General features: G+C 38.1%; 1 protein-coding gene across 1 annotated transcript in view; it reads left to right on the plus strand.

The window, feature by feature from the left end:
• The window catches only part of PSPC1 (paraspeckle component 1), a 58,089-nt gene extending 55,076 nt beyond the window's left edge, over nt 1–3,013 (plus strand). Inside the window, exons 8-9 of the mRNA XM_067713862.1 lie at nt 214–383; nt 2,538–3,013. Of these exons, the coding sequence (XP_067569963.1) occupies nt 214–383; nt 2,538–2,723 (356 nt within the window). The 3' untranslated portion in view covers nt 2,724–3,013. The remainder of the gene's footprint in view (nt 1–213; nt 384–2,537) is intronic.
• The last annotated feature ends 14,659 nt before the right edge of the window (nt 3,014–17,672 follow it).

Here is a 17,672-nt window from a genome sequence, read left to right on the forward strand (position 1 = left end):
GCTAAAAATAATTGACAGTTTTCTCATTTGTTTTATGTACATTTGTTTAGCAAATATAATGCTCTATCAGAGTAGATAATTGAGTTTCCCATTCTCAAGGAAGTAAAATAATTTTGATAATAGTCTTGTTATATAGATTGCCTAAGTATTGTTAAATTTTAAATGTTTATCAACTAAGATAGGACAGCTCTAAGTATAGATTGTTTTACGTAGATGCGTTTAGCCCAGCACCTGCTGGTAACCAAGGTCCTCCTCCAATGATGGGTATGAATATGAACAACAGAGGAACTATACCTGGCCCACCAATGGGTCCTGGTCCTGCCATGGGGCCAGAAGGAGCTGCAAATATGGGAACTCCAATGATGCCAGATAATGGAGCAGTGGTAATGTATCATAAACATTATTGTGATTATATTCAATAATATATACTTCTGCCCCAAAGGTAACTTCACACTTAACATAATTTGGCATCATTTGTTTTGTCAGTAAAGATCAGTATCCAGTGAAGAAAAGGTAATTTTGTGAAGTTAGATGGTGATTATGAGAGGCAGTTTTTTAGTTTCCCAAGAGTTAGGATTATGATCCATGGCATGCTTTTGTACTTAAGTATATAGCAGGTATGTATGTTAATTCTAGTGATTTTACAGTGATTTTAATTTAATTTGTATACACCTTTTACCAGCATTCAGTGTAATGGTCAAGTATTTTGTGATCGTGTTCTTATTCCTGTGTGAACTCCTTACCTTTGGTGGGGTACAAAACCTCAATATGTGTGAAAACACAGTTTTCTGTCATTTTTCGTAAAAAAATCATTTATGAGTAATTTCAGAGAATTTAACTGTAAAAAATTTACATTAAAGTTTTAAAATATATTTTAAACTTACATTGTATTCTTACTATAGACTTACTAATTTTAATTAAATTTGATACTAAATTTAAAGTAGACAATTTCATTTCTTGGTTTCAGAGTGTGAAGATATCTTTGTGTGGGTTAAATATTATAAAAACGTTTTTCAGTTGTAATTCATATTTGAGAATCAGTGGCAAGACTGCTACTGTTTTTCATTTCCCTTAAAGTCTGTCACTTTTTGAGACGTTATATTCCTAAGACGTTTTCTCATTTGGTTCTTTTTAATGGTTGTCCTAAGTAACATTTAGAAAAGGGAAATTAGTTGATCGTATATTTGGAAAAGGCAGTTCAATTTTGGAACTGAAGGCGCCTTTGCTGCTGAGAAAGAAAAGGTGCTACTGTTAAACGCAGACCTGCCATCAGCTCTAAACCCTCCTGATCTCAGAGACGTGAGCAGTGAATGTGCGTCTTAGAACTGATGGATGCGGTGTTCTATTATTTTAAATTTTATTTACTTTAAATACAGTCCTTTAAGAATTTGGACAAATTGGACATGCTAACAGGTTTTTTAAATGAGTGTTAACATAGGGAGATAATGAGGCAGTGCCGTAATACCGACTGTGATCAGGTCAGATGTTGCATACTAATTAGTGTTCCTGTTTCCTCCATTGGAGGCTTATTTTGTAGTAAAATGTCTGAGAGCTAGTAAAAATTTGTAAATACTTTGGTTAAATTTTGTGTAGCATATAATCATCAGCAGAGAGTTAAAAGTAAAAGTAACTGGCCTGCTTTTCCATACCTCCCGCAGAAATGGTAAAGTTTATTTAAATATCCCCGTTAGTCTTTTTCACAGTGATATTTTACTGCTGCATGTAGGGAGTTCTGTTCAACCTTTGAGATTAATATATGTGGTTATTACTGTGAAGTTTTACAAAATACATAATTCAAGTGTTTTAATTCTGCTATTAGTAGTACACGCTAATTGTCAGCTTTTAAAAACTAAATCTATTTTCCCAGTGATAGTCTTTCCAGAAAAACACCTCATAAGTTTTCATACTGAAATTATAACTGTGTGTTTATACTCATGCTTTCTATGTTAAAAGCACTGCTATTGAAATTTTTATGTTTACTTTTTCAAACAATGTGATGCTGCTCCCTAGTTTTGTCTCTCTGATTTTAAAAAAACAGTATTTTTATTACACAGCGCTGTTACATGCAGTATAAACTTTAATGAAAAAGAGAGAGGGAATTCCCTGGCGGTCCAGTGGTTAGAACTCGGCGCTTTCACTGCTGAGGGCCTGGGTTCAATCCCTGGTTGGGGAACTAAGATCCCGCAAGCTGTGCGGTGCTGCCAAAAAAATAATAATTAAAAAAAGAGAGATCAGAACAGTATAATAATAACTAATTAGGTTTAAGATGGCATTCACTTCATAAAATCAGTTCTTTTTTCATGAAATTGGGGCATAGCATTAGCAAAATGTAACTCTTCATTCAGATGCTTCTTTTATTTTTTAAACATAGTAACTAATTAAATTGCTCCTTTCTTCCTTCTATGTGTGATCCTGATTCTGCTGGACTTTCTGCTGAACTTCATGACACCACCACTTGGGATTTTGCCAATTTTTCTTGTCACTTACATTTGGTGTGTTCCAAATGGACTTCACATGTATTATGTGGTATTATATAGCACAATGATAGATTTCCACAAGGACCACCGTCTCAGATGGGCTCACCTATGGGTAGTAGAACAGGCTCTGAGACCCCCCAAGCACCGATGAGTGGTGTAGGTCCTGGTAGTGGTGGTCCTGGTGGTTTTGGTAGAGGAAGCCAAGGGGGCAACTTTGAAGGCCCTAATAAGCGTCGTAGGTATTAAACATTCTTTCATTCCTGACTACTTAGAGGAAAACAATACACTTTTACCTGTTACCTAGAAGTGGTTTTATTGTTATTGTATGTAGACGTTAAAATTTTTTTTTTGTAAAACTTGAGGTTTTTGTATTTTTCTTTATTCATAAGCTTTGTAGATTAGAATGGTAATGATGATACTCATCATTGTGAATGTTCAAATGTGTTTGTGACTTTAGCTAAATATAAGTATGCCATAGTACTGTGAATTCTATGTAGTTAATCTCAATAAAGAAATCATCTTGGATAATTTTAAAATGTTATTAGTGGTATTCTCTTATAGTTTTACTAAACTTTGCTGTAACAGTAATACTTTGGTTGCTTTAACTAATCCCAGCCATTTAAAAATGCAAATGATTTTCTGTTTTTTAGTTTGTGCAAGTTGCCCTGAAGGTAGAAGCTTAGTGAAAACTGATGTCACTAAGGGGCAGACAGAGTAGTACATTGGGGAGGGCGGGTATGGGGATTACATCTGTATGCACCGTTGATGTCCTGTGAACTCAGAGTTGCTGTCTACATTTCATATAGATTCTGAATATTCAAATATTCTGAGGAGGAATATTAAGGATATCTTTGTCCTGTGCTGATTTTTCCAAATAAATCTTTTGAATCTTGGAAAAAAAAAACCTGTTTGAAGGCAAATCTCTTTTGCTTATAAAATAATGTCTTATTTTTAATCTTATGTGCTATTTATTTGGTGTCAATATCTAGATCTTACCCTTTAAATTTTCTTTAAAATCAAACAATACTGTTAGGTTGGATGTTAGGTGAGGATTTGCTGTGTGACTTAGAAGAAATTGGGCATTTCTTGAGCATGTTGGTTTCTAGAAGTGTTCAAGGTGGCCTGACTCTGCAGGGTTGTGAATGTTCTTCTGTCGCTCAGGAGTCTCTCCAGCAAAACTTGTCTGACAGGCTAGGTGTGCTTGTCTCCCAGGAATACAGTTCAAGTGGTGATTTTAAAAAACAGAATTAACTTGAGTATGGCTAGTGTTATTGGAATCAGATCTCTCTACTGTCAAATATGTGTTTTGAAGATTGATTTCCAATAGTATGGAGAAACATCTTATCATATTGGGATTTTTATTCCAAAACAGAGTCCTCGTTATGTTTAAAATTCTGTATGTTAGACATGTTTAATTTAGAATTACATTTGAGGAATCATGTATTTAATGTAAACCACAAATCTGAGGCATCAGGCATTGGTCATAGCATAGTTATTTCTCACATAACATTTCAGTGTGTTAGTATATCATGCTTTTAGCATTTTTCTGAAGAATAATGTGCTTTTTTAAAGTGAACAGTATGTAAATATTACCTCATCTTTGCATGGTTTCTGTTTTTGCTGGAAGGCATACTTTGGAAAGAAAGAAGTTTGGTTACTTATTTAAATTCTTGCGTAAAAGCAGTTGAGTGTAAAGCATGATTGAGATGCATGCTTTTGTATCATACTTTTTTTATGTACTATTTTATGTTCTATTTTTTAGACACAACAGTATGGATGGAATTGTTTTCTAAAATTTGCAGTATTCTTTTGTTTTTGGCAAATCTTTGAAAACATAGTAATGGAGATTGTAAAGTAATAATCAGAGACTCTTCTCATCACGTTTCCGTGAGTGTGAGTTGGCAGGGAGTGGGATTTGTTCTGATTTGTGACATTAATTGCAGTGCGGGGAGTTTTAACATCAGTTATGATTTTTAAGTGATGTCTCTTGCACCTAAATATATACCTTTCCCATCATCTGTTATTTTTATTCATATAATTCTTAGGTAATGTTTAGCATTGTATTTTGCTTCAAAGCTGAAGTAAGATTGGGAGAAACTTTATCCTTGATGTTAATTCCAAGCTATCTTTGGCCAAGGCTGTGAAATTCTATACGATTCATTCAAGAACATTTGAAAGCATTGCACAAAGAGATGCCCTAATCTCCTGAACTTTCTAGTGTCCGGCTCACTCTGGCTCCAAGAACAGAGCTCTGCACAGCTTTGTCCCTGCATCGAGAAAGCCCTTGTTCCAGTTCTTACCAAGTTTACCCTGGGAACAGTCAGCTTCTGAGTGACAGTCAAGTGGAGCATCTGTGAATTGCTAGTTATTCAGTTTTTAGTGTTTTTGTCCAGTTAAACAACTCTGTGGCTCGCTCAGTCATTGTTTTTTCTTGTGAAAGAGTATATACCAAGGAAGACATTTGAATGTCATTTGCTTAAAACCAGTAAATATAAAAATAAAGAATAGTACTAGCTTTTCTAAATAACTGTGAATTTGTCATATATGCTCCCATAATTCTTTCCATAAAATAATATGAAACAGTTTTAGTATTATAACATCACAATATTATGTTTCTTTTTGTGTAATGATTTGAAACACTGAATTTAAAGTCTGCAGGATTTAGGTTTCATATGCTATTATTAACATGCACAAATAAAGGAATACCCATTTTCCAGTTGTTTTATTTTAGCAATGTATTTTGTTAATTTCCCCATTTTTGTTTATTTTGAGAATAAATGTATTCATTTTCTTCTTGACAGATCCAGTTTTTAAAGAACTATTGGTTCACTTGTATTTCATAAAGCTTAATTTGTTATTCTTCATTGAGGTTTTGGATTTTTCTGCTTAAAATCAGTGCTGAGAGTTCATTGGAAGAGATTAAATATTTGTTTTTAATCCTACAATATCAATAATGGAGAAAAATATCTGTTTTACTTGGAATTGCCGTTTAATAGAAATAGAGATTATCAGCAATGACAGTAACTGAATTGGATCTTGTTTCCCAAATACTAATTGAAATCATACCATCACATTTTATTCAGAAACGTACTTGTTGAATATTTCAGAAACTTGGTGTTATATGTAAACTCTATATAGTAATTGCTAAATGTCACGATGAATGGTTAATAGTCACTTATTAATAATTTGGGGTTGGGTTTATAATTACAACTTAGATTCTGGATGAGAGAAAGAACATAAATATGTGATTGAAGGGAAATGTTTTGTGAAAGAATGTGATCAAATGTATGTTTAACCTTTAAAAAATTTGATATTGGTGTCAAATGGCACTAGTCAGAAATGAAAGGGACACTTTACTTGGAAAAACAGAGGAAATTTCCTGGGGGGTAGTGTGATATTTAAATGTGGTGGGTTTTTTTTTTTGATAAGAGTTCTATTACAATATCTAATAACATGTTAAAATATATTCCTGAAATTTGAGAGGGTAGCAGTGATTTTAAAGTCAGACTTGTTTTCAAGAATAAGGGAGTGAACACCCACATACCTGACTCGTAGATTCCACAGTTGTAAATGTTTTCCTGTCTTTACTTCCTAGTTGGTTAGATACTCCTAGACAGGGGCTCGTGGAGTTGGGGCAGGAGTGCTACTTCAAGTAAGCAGCCAGGCCATCTCTTAAGTGGTGTAGCCCAGCGTGGGTTATCTCATCATAAATAAATCAGGATTAAATGAATTGACAGTAGTTCCATATTTTCCAAAAGTGTTATTTCCTTTCCAGCGCCCTTCACTACTAAATTTTTAAAAATGGGAAGCAGTTGTAATGTGAGTAAAGTATGGTTTCCCAGCTGTGTAAAATGAAGTATGTGCAGTTTCCCCGTTGGACGTGGTTAAGTAACTTATGGAATGTCACTCTGGGAAAACGGTGAAGAATTTCACTATTTTTAATAGTATCTGATCGTAACTTTTTTTTTTTTTTTTTTTTTTGCGGTACGCGGGCCTCTCACTTCTGTGGCCTCTCCCGTTGCGGAGCACAGGCTCCGGACTCGCAGGCTCAACGGCCATGGCTCACGGGCCTAGCCGCTCCGTGGCATGTGGGATCTTCCTGGACCGGGGCACAAACCCGTGTCCCCTGCATTGGCAGGCGGACTCTCAACCGCTGCGCCACCAGGGAAACCTCCTGATCATAACTTTTTTAAATAGTTTGCTGATCTTTAAAATCAGGATTTATGCATTATATATTGTATTAGTTCTTTTTTTAATCAATAGCACTATCTTCTGAATGTAGGAAAAATGTTTTGAAAGTTTCTTTTGTTTCCTTGATTACTGAATAACATTATTACTGGTTGAAGTTTGAATCTTACATGACTGAATATTTAAAGGTCCAGAGTGCTATGTTCCCTTGGGAATATTATTTGACTTTTTATCTTTTTGTATAAAACCATGTTTAGATTATAAATATCTTTAAGTATTCCTTTTGGTTGAAACTTCTTATTAGATTATATTTTTATTTACCTGGTGGAATTAGCAGTGTGTACTTTTTTTTAAATGTTATTTCAGTAAGAGAAGCTTTTATTTTTTTGATGAAGGATACTGCATTTCTTAGAGTAATATAGCCAGAGTTCATAATACACATTTAAAAAAATTCTTTTTCAAGTATATTGTATTTGGCTCAAATCACTTGTTATAGTTACCAACTCCTCCCTCTGCAACAGATACTCTATTTTATTGACTATGTTTATTTAAAAATCTTCAGTTAGAATTACTGTATAAATTTGTCATTCTGAGTTAAAGTAATAAATTTCAAAAGAAATGGTATTCTGCTTGTAAGTAAAATGTCAATTCTGTTTCATAGAGTATAATCACCCAAATTTTATGCAAGGTACTTCTGTCTAAAAATTAAGACTCGAATTATTAGGATTAGGTAGAATTAAGATGTGTATTTAGTTTGAATACATGATTTTTTCTTTTCAATATTCCTTATTTTTTAAAAAGTATAGTTTTCAGTTACTCATTAAATACAAGAGCTCTTCATTGATTCCTTCAGTAATAATGTAAGTGGATCTTGTATGTCTTAAATGATGGTCCATGTAAGTGTGGTGGTGGTATTGAAGGTTTTGGAATTGATGTTTATACCTGGAATTTGTTTCCAACTCTGAAATTGTCATTTCAAAATCAAATTCATTTTTATTATGTGTTATACATCTCAGTTTAAGGTAGAAAATTTATATATATGAGGTAGTATAAAAAACTTAAATGAGTAGCCGCCGAAATCCGTAAAGTTTCATGTCATATTTTTGTGACTGGATCTCTAAGACACTTTCTTCCTGGAGTTCTGACTTCTTTTATGCAAAATGTCAGCCAACCAGACTTCTGTGAATGAGATTTTGCATATGTTTATCTTTGCCATGTTTGGCCCAAGTTACATACATTTTTATTTTTGTGTGTTTGTTTAAAAAATTTATTTTCTGCAAATTATGCATATTATGTAATACATGAAAATAGAGAAACCATCTTATTTTATTGTACATTTTGCCAGAATAATTTTAGTTAATTTCTCCTCAGGGTATATTTAAATTATTATATAATGTAAATTCATATCAAATGTGATACAAGTGTGGCATTGGGTTTTTATATATTAAGAAAAGCAAACAACTTGACATTGTGATTCTCTTTTAATAATTTCTGATCTTTTTACTGTTGGGGGCAGTAGTAACTTGCTCAGTGGCTGTTTATTCTCTAATGTTCACTCTTTGAGTTGGTTAGAACATTTACATCTTCATGGATGTGGTTAGAATATCTTAAACAGAATAACTATGGAGCCAACAGTTTAGCAAACTGAGCGTAATAGTTGGAGTAATTGTCTACAAAATGGTACTTTCTCAGTCATAAAGAATTTATGGGGAGCCATGTCATTGAGAATCTCACTGTACTCATTTATTTGTTGTACTGATTTTGTACTGAGAGGGCCTAGTGCATTCTGGACCCTTTCCATGGCCGAGATACAACAGTGGGGAAAAAAATCCCTGCTTTAAATTAAAATACAGGAGCCGTGGATGTCCCTCTAAATTGATGGTTCTCCCACATAAGTGTGCATTAGAATCACCTGGAGGGCTCATTAAAACACAAATTTCTGGGCTGCACCTCAAGAGTTTCTGATTCAGCCCGTCTCAGGTGGGGCTAAATAATGGGCATTTCTAACAACTTCCCAGGTGATACCGATACGTTGGGTCTGGGGACCTCACTTTGAGAACCTCTGCTTTTAAAGTGTTACTCTAAAGAGGCACGGTAACATTTTTGGTTGGTTGATTTTCGTTAGTGGTGACATACATGATTGTCCTGGTACGTTGTGTATTCTGTAGGACCCCTGGCCAATTGTTGAGACAAACCAAAACACTCTCAACTCTCCCAGCTACTGCCAACTGGCAAGAACTGCAAAAAGTCCATTATTCTTGACCAGGCTGTGTCATGGCTATTGAGTGCTGGGTCTTAGACATAATGTGTGTTTATTATATAATGCTCGTTTTGAACTGGGATTTTATTGTTGTGTTCACAAATCTAGTTAATTCAAGTGAAGAGGGAATACAGAGAAATATAAATACATTTTGAAAATTTTGTAAAGTTCTTCACTTAACTGATTTTCAACTCTCCTTACCAGTATGAGAATGAAACGGTGTAATAATTTGTTTTTGTGTTAGTGTGTTGGAACATGCGTGTGCCAGATGAAGGTGCTAGAAAACTCCTGATCTTGGCTTACCATCCTGGTAAATATGACACTATTTTGATGGATTAAAATGATGGCCTTTGTGTGAGCTCGTCTTTTGCTTTTCTAGATTGAGGATAAAGATTTGATAAATATATTTTCTAAGACCATGAGTATATTTATTAAATGTAATTTCCTTTGCTTTGCAGCTTCGATTTTCGTTACTCACTTTAGAAAGTAATGCCCACTGAGGAGTTCAATAAATGGGAATTGTTAAGTAATTTTAAGCTGTAAAGAGCTATAACCTGCCTTGTGAGACTTTACGAGGATTTATGCTAACGTATATATGTGTTTGAAAGTCTATTCAAAATCACATAGTACGTTGAAACAACGAAATTGGTCCATAATGAGAGCACATAGTTAATATATTGACAGTAAGTAGTTTCTTCAAAAAAAATTGTGACTGTGGTAGTGCAAAGAAATAATCGCCTGGTTTGCAGCCTTCTAAATATCTTGGAAGATAGTTTCTAAAACATTGTGGTGTGTGTTAGCTAAGAGTGTCAGTGCATAGAAAACAAGTGTGGAGACTTGTTTCTTATTGTAACCCAGCTGTCTCCTGGGTGCCTCTCTGTCCCGCTTCCCACAGACTAACCCTAACACCAGGAAATCCACTTTGACCAAGCATTTTTCTGTTTTTGTGAGACAGAAATGGGTGTGGCTCTGGGAAGGCGTGTTATCTGTGATCAAGGAAGTCCTCTCATCCACAGACCCTGCCCTCGTTTTTATTAAGGATTCAGATTCCTTGCTCCTTGGGAGTCCAGGACTTAGGAGGCTCAGCTTCTACCCCAAGGTGACTCATTAACCTATTTTCCAGCAGGAATTCATGCAGGATAATGAGAGTAAAGCTTTGTTTCATCCATCCTCTAAAGCAAATTTATGTGGATAGATTTCTAGATGCATTTGTTTTTCTTGTTTAACTGTTGATTACTAGTTTTCTTCAACCAAAATATGATTTGAAGTCCTGTGGCAGTACTTGGACACTCCAGTGAATTATATCTCTGCAGAAGTCGGTGCTTAACTATCTTTGGGCACATGAATGCAGAAAAATGATAAATTTTGAAGAAGGAAACTGTCTTGCATTTCTGTTTCCAGTCTATACATAGTGAATTTTTCTGACTCAGATTGTGATTTCCCTGTCCTTCTTGCTGCCTCCACCCTCCCCTATTCAGCACCCCACCACTGTTCTTCTAGGGAGTCGTAAAAGGGTTATGATCTGTTGCTGCTACTTCGACTTATGCATGATGATTTATTAGGAAAATTTAAAAGACCTTGGTTTTTTTTGCTTCTTAGCTGTGTATTATGCTTAATGGACCTTTGTCTGGAGCCATTAAATCTTGTAAAATATTTGTAAGAGGGTGATCAGAAGTTCTTGCTCCAGATTTGGGGGGTGGGAAGTACAGTATAGAAAATACATATTCACATTCTTAATTTCTGCCTTGCAGTGTAATGTGCTTATGTTTGAAGAATAGTACATTTAATCCATATCCTAGTATTTGTGCCTCTAGTGTTAGAGGTAAGGTAAGCTAAGGTATTCACATTATGATCTTTTAGACCAATGACTGGATGAATTCTCTGGGTTAAAAATACAGATCTGATAATTTGAATTATTTTGCAGTTACTTGAACAATACGGAAGAAGAGTGCCTGTCACAACCAGTTCCTAGTCATTCTTTTTCTACAGGTCATATAAATATAATACACATTAAATAATTTAGCAACATGTAAAACAGTACTGGTTTTAACAGTTGCCATGTTGGCAGTGGTATCTTGTGGTCTGGGCACTGCAGATGCAGCTGTGCACAAAGCACACCAGCCCTCAGCTCCCTGGCACTTGCATTCTAGACCTGGAGAAACAAAGTGACAGATAACTGAGGTAACTTATCACCTGGTCATCTGGGTAGAGAAAATGACGGCTGTTTTAGATAAGGAGACTGGAAAATGACTATCTCAGGAGGTAAGGGACAGCATCCTCTTTGATGTAGTCCGTGTTGATGGGACGGAGTTGTCGTGGGCTGGGTGGTGCAGTCAGTTGACTGCAGGAGCCCCACTCCTGTGGCGGCCACAGGTCGCTGTTGGGCCTTCGCCACGGGATGGGTGAGGCTGGGGCTGGGTTTTAATTGTATTATAATTACCTTAAATTCCGTTATCAATACAGTGTTAAGCATGTTCGGAACAACTTGGGTATGTGAATTTACTTTTGCATCTTTAATGAAATCTAAATACACATAAGTATTGAAGAAAATTTACCATTTGAATTAGATGTGTAAAATATACACAGAATTACGAAGACTTAGTATGAAGAAAAGAATGTAAAATATCTCGATTTTTCATATGGCTACTTGTTAAAATGATAATATTTTGGGTATATTTGGTTAAATAAAGTATACTATTAAGCTAATTTCATCTGTTGCTTTTTTCCCCCTTCAATGTAGCTTCTAAGAAATTCAAATTTTCTTTTGTTTACATTATTTTTCTTCTGGGAAATGCTGGTCTAGGATAGGATAGTAACTGCCAGATTTTATTCTTTTCCTTACATGATTTTAATCCCCTAATCTTGTTACATGGTCTGTAATTACGAATCTGTTTTTTTTTTTTTGTTTTTTTTTTTTTGCGTTACGCGGGCCTCTCACTGCCGTGGCCTCTTCCGTTGCGGAGCGCAGGCTCAGCGGCCATGGCTCACGGGCCCAGCCGCTCCGCGGCACGTGGGATCCTCCCGGACCGGGGCACGAACCCGCGTCCCCTGCATCGGCAGGCGGACTCTCAACCACTGCGCCACCAGGGAAGCCCCTGAATCTGTTTATTTTTATCTTTTAAAATGAATAACTTGAGGTTGAACTTTAGGGTTTGCTAAGTATATGCTCACCGTGAGGTGTCGGTGAGATTGCTTTCCTGTGGGGTGATTAGCTGGTGTTTTGTATGGGCGTGGCCGGCGGGGCAGAGCTCCCAGTTCTCAAGACGTAGCTGTGCACACTGTCTGCACTTTACGCCCTGCAGTTTGTAGCTTTTCTTCTCTTTTCTATGGTACTCTCTTCATAAAATACTTAATATTACAAGTCCTGAAGAAGCTTTATTGTCATACAGGATTTCTCCTAAAACTGTGTGTGAAATTTTCTTCTTCATTTATTTACTTAATTTAATCCAGGATGTCAGCTCTGAGAAAGTAGGGGCCTTATCCATCATTTAGTGATTTATCCTCATTTCCTAGCAAGTCCTTATTAAATGCTTGTTTAGTGAATGAGTGAATGACACCAGCTGTAGGACAGACTCTGTATTTACTAACTGGAATACAAAAATGAACAAAACATGGCACCTGCCCTCTTGGGATTTGGAGTTTATGGATATATGTAGAGCTGTAATCAAACCTTTAGACCAGGTGGTAGTAATGAAGCAACTGGGAAATGCTCTGAAAACCCAGAAGCGAATATCCACTCACGCTGGGAAGATTTCACTAAGATGATCACTTTTGAGCGAGTCTTGAAGGTGAGTAAGTACTTGCCCATTGTAGGTTTTTAGGCGGGAGCGGGAGGGAGGGCTGTGGGTGGTGAGGACGAGGCTGGGGCGTCAGTGAGCAGGTAAGAGCCGGGAAGTGAAGGTGGCTCCAAGCTGTGGAGTCTGGACTTCACCGAGAAGGTGAGGGAGTGGGAGTCGCGACAGTTCTGAGCGCAGGAGTGGCTGGGTCGTAAATAGAGAGCCGGTAGACCACACAGACCACCGGTACACTCCCCAGCCCCCGCCCCCAGCTGCACACGCTGCTGGGAAGGATCTTTGGTATCTGTGAGGGTTGTTCAGATTCCAGACAGAACCATGTCACATGTAGAGCATGTTTAACAGACCACAGTCGTCCTTGTGTCCCTGGGTTCTGTATCCACGGGTTCAACTAGCAGTCGATTGAAAATTTGGAGGGGAGGAGGGGAATTCCAGAAAGTTCCGAAAAGCAGCCCTGAATTTGCCACAGGCAGCTGTTTATATAATATTTCCATTGCGTTTGGTACCGTAAGTGATCCGAAGACACCTAATGCATAGGAGGGTGCGCACAGTTTATATTCAGATCCTGTGCCGTTTTATAGAAGAGACTTGGACATCCTTGGGTTTTGGTATCTGAGGGGGTCCTGGAACCAGTGCCCTGCAAATACTGAGGGCGACTGTAGTGATTTGGTGGGAGAGGGAGATGCAGGGTAGCCTTGTAGCGTCTGGTTTGGGTGCTGGGCTGGTGGTGATGCCCTTCGCTGAGACACGGAAGGTAAGTGTTCAGGACTGGGGGTGGGTGTAGCTGCTCTAAGGAGAGGGAACGTATGTCCGCTGGGTTTTGTAATATTTTGGTTTTGAGTTACTACAGTGGTTTGTCGGGGTTTTAAAAACTGTATAAAGCTTCTGTACCTGGTAAACAGTGACCTCTCAAGGCCCTGTCATCTATCACTGAAGGTGACTACAAGACCCTCTTATCTGGTCCTGCTTTTACTGTCGCTCTTGGACTTATTCTGCACGTAGTATCTTGTGCTTCCTTCTGAAAAGTCCCTCTGCTGTTTCAAATGCAATACTTCCCGTCTGAATTAAATCCCAGCTGGTCTCATAGGCCACAGGGCTTTACTGGATGTGCTCTCTGTGTTTCCAACCCCACTGACCTGCTGTCTATTGCTCAATGAGCACTGAGTTGTCTCCTCTGTCTCCCAAGGTCCCTTAAGGAAGAGCATTTCCAATCCCACAGAGCTGGATGCCACCCCTCCTCGTTCCTGTCGCTTTCTCAGTGTATGGCAGTCGTCTGTGTTCTGCGTGCATTTTATTCATCTTTTATCAGTGTTCCCAGCATCTCAGCACAGTTGCCACTTGCATGTCTTGAGCTGGTCTGAGGAAAAATCCAGGAGGAAAATAGGGAGTAATGGCATAAATTTGAGTTTTCAGTACCAGCTAATGTGTGTGGACAAGAATCCCAGATTGCTTATTCATTCAGTAGACGGTTATTGAGCAATTTTTGTCTCAGCCTGTGCATAAATAATGAAGAAAGTGGAATTGGTCCCTGCATACTGTGTGCTTGAAGTCAAGTGGGTGGTGAGAGAAACCAGGGGGAGAAATGCAAGTTCTTAGACAGCTGTCATCATAGTGGAGACTCAGAGCAAGAAGAGCCAGCAGAGAATGTGAGGGAGGCCCAGTGTTTAGTAGAATTTGGGAGCGTACGTATGTACCCTTACATGTGTCTCCACAGAAATATGTCTGAGAAGAAAGTATGAGGAGAAAGAAGGAGAGCAAAAGTAAAGGGAGTGATTTGGGTTGGGTAGAGGGGAGGGGAGGTGGGGTTGGTGGTATGAAGGACAAGCGTCTCACAACTGGAACAGTGCTCGAGGGGCTCTTACATCTTTCAACTTAAGAGCTCTCAGGGCATGTTTTGTGTATTGGCTGAGCTGCACACTGGAGGACCGGACCCCCAGGCATTGGGGAGAAATGGAAGCAGTTTATAAAGTGTTCTCTCCAGGAGAGTCAGGTTTTTTCTGATTGAGTGTGAACCGAAGGCAAAAAAGCATGTAATACATAGTTTGAAGAAACTTTTCTCTTTTTCGGTCTTTTGTGTTGTTAATTTCTATTCAAGTGTGTGTAATTTTTCCGTACTCTGAGGGGTCCTTAAGGCTCCCGGCTCCCTTCCACCCCATCCTGTTTTTACTTGTTTGCTTCCATTATTGTGGTCTTTTGCTTAACATTTATTACTGTTCAGTTGGGTGGATTGGAAGGATTTTAAAAATTACTTATGAAATAGGCATTGTTTGCTTTTCTGGGTTGCCTTTAAAATGTTTCTAGAACATAGGTTAACCCTTTTCTTAATTATATCATAGATAGTACTTAGTTCCTGCATTTTGGTTTTTGCCTTTTGTTTGCTAAACATAGTATATTCTTGTAAGTCTCCTCACTAGGTATTTTACAGTGAATACAAATTAATGTGTGCAAGTTAGGAAGCGTGGGGTTTCCATCGTCTGGGGACCTGCAAGAAGCAGTTTTCTGTTTTGAGATTTTTTTCTCTCCTTGACCTCATAGCTGCTGAAAAGTTGGGAGATAAATGTATAATGCAATATTTGGAAAGGTCTGAAAAGTTTTTCTAGTTTACATTATGGTGCCATTTTGGTTAATAATCAGCATGTTACAGTTGTATATATATTGTCTGACTTCTATCGGAGTCAAATAAGTGTAACCAGGCCGAGTTAGACAGACTTTTTTTTTTTTCTTCTTTTGCGGTACGCGGGCCTCTCACTGTTGTGGCCTCTCCCGTTGCAGAGCGCAGGCTCCGGACGTGCAGGCTCAGCGGCCATGGCTCACGGGCCCAGCCGCTCCGTGGCATGTGGGATCTTCCCGGACCCGGGCACGAACCCACGTCCCCTGCATCGGCAGGCGGACTCTCAACCACTGCGCCACCAGGGAAGCCCTAGACAGACTTTTAATTAATTTTTTCTATAAGCTAATATGTAGTATTTGAAATACAAATATATTTTAATACATTTATTTGAACCATGGTTAAATTTTCTATATACTTAATAGTGTAGAAAGAATTGGTTTTTAAGACCAATTAATTAGGTGTTTGAACGATTTAAGTTTTCCATAAATTTTTCCCCAGCATCCTTTATCTTTACCATTTCCTCAGTTTCCATTATTCTTCATCACCGTCTTTATGTGGCTCCCTCCTCACCCTAGACTCCCCTCTGGAGGCCTCCCTTTTCTGCTTCCACCTGAGCTGTCCCTGGTGGAACAGTGGTGGCGACACTGACACCGGGCCCCTTCAGCTCCAGTGCTTTTCTGGATCGTATGTGTTCTCGGTGAGGTTACCATTGAATGAACACTGGAGGATTCGTTGTGACAGTTAACTACAATATTTTTCCTGTTTGTCCCTAAACAGTTCTTTTCCTTTGGACGGCCTGTGAGCACACATACACTCAGGCAGCATGGGTGCTAGTGCTACAGTGAGTGTTGCTTTTTTAAAAGGAATTTTATCACATCATTAAAAATAACATAGGTATTAAAATGCTAATTTAATGTACACATTTTGTTGCTGTCCTATGATAACTTAATACTGTATTTTTCAATAAAATAAAATGATTTTTTAAAAATGTATAGGGCCCACGAATGAATTGTAAAGGAATATATTATTGTTATATTTGGAAAGAGCCTAGGTTAGTATACGCTGAAAGTCGCTGGTGATTCTGAATCACTGATTCTGAAGAAGGTCTATCAGCTACATTCAGAAAGTATTTGCTTCTTTTAAGACCAAGGCAGCCAGTGTGGGGTAGACACGAGGTGCTTCTGTTCTTGAGCACCTTGGACTCTCTCGGTTAGAATCCGGCACAGTAACTAAAGGACAGTGCAGGAAAGGGGGGTGAACACCAGCAGGGTAGCACCTTTTAATAATCAACTTGAGACTTGTGTTACATCTGCATGAATTGGGAAGCAGATAGAAGAAAGGAAAAATTCAAGAAAGCACGTGTGAATATAGAATAAGTCTTGGAATCTTGTTATCAGAAAAGAATGTCTTTTGTTGTGATGGGCTTATTGGAGTAGGTTACCTAGTATCCCATTACCCGTTTTAAAACATCACCTGCTATGTGCACAGTTCAGTGGCAGAGCTGGGTATACTTGGAGACTTGATGTATTACACACGGAACCTGTTGTCCAAAATTGTTACAGGGAGTTTGGAGAAGAGAAATGGAAATAAGATAAACTAATTGGGAAGGATTTGCAAAGGATGAATGAGAGGGAACGTTGTTGCTTAGGGTAGGAGGGTTAGAGGACCCTTCGGAACACAAGGGGAGAATTACTGAATGAGCGTGTCCAAGGGTTTGGGGAGGTAGAGATGTCCGAGTGGCATCTCCAGGATGAGTTACGTCTTGTTTTAGGAGCAGGCGGTATCAGAGAGGGCCCACGATGAACAAAGGCTGGGGGCTAGTAAAGGTGTATGAAGCAACAAGTTAGCGAAGATGAGACTGGAAAACTAGTCAGCTCTTACTCCATGATAAAGGACCACTAGTAGATTTTTGGCAAGAGAGTGAGGGTCCTGAGATTTGCATTTCGTAAAGGTTAACCAGATGAATCGTGGAAGGATGGCTTTGTACTCAGACTGCAGGCAGGACAACCAGTTGAGATCTGGAAAAGGATTGGAGAAGAAGAGTAGGAATCAAGATGTATCGGTGAATTATAAAAGTCAGAATATGGGTGGTTAATTGAATGTTGGGGAGGTTACATGGAAGAAAGCAGGCAAGAATGACTGGTTTTGAACCCCAAGGCAGGTAATTTTGGTGCTACCAACCTGTAAGAACAGAGCAGCAAGGTCAGGATTGAGGTCTTCAGGTCCTTTGACGTCTAGAAAGGGTGCTGCGTATGTAAAATCATTCTGCTTAGGAAATGGTCTTGGCTCAAGAATCTGATTGTCATCAACAAAGTAAGCACCAGTTGATGAATGAAAGTATG

This window comes from Pseudorca crassidens, chromosome 18, assembly GCF_039906515.1.
Source record: "Pseudorca crassidens isolate mPseCra1 chromosome 18, mPseCra1.hap1, whole genome shotgun sequence".
NCBI classification, from domain to species: Eukaryota; Metazoa; Chordata; class Mammalia; order Artiodactyla; family Delphinidae; genus Pseudorca; species Pseudorca crassidens.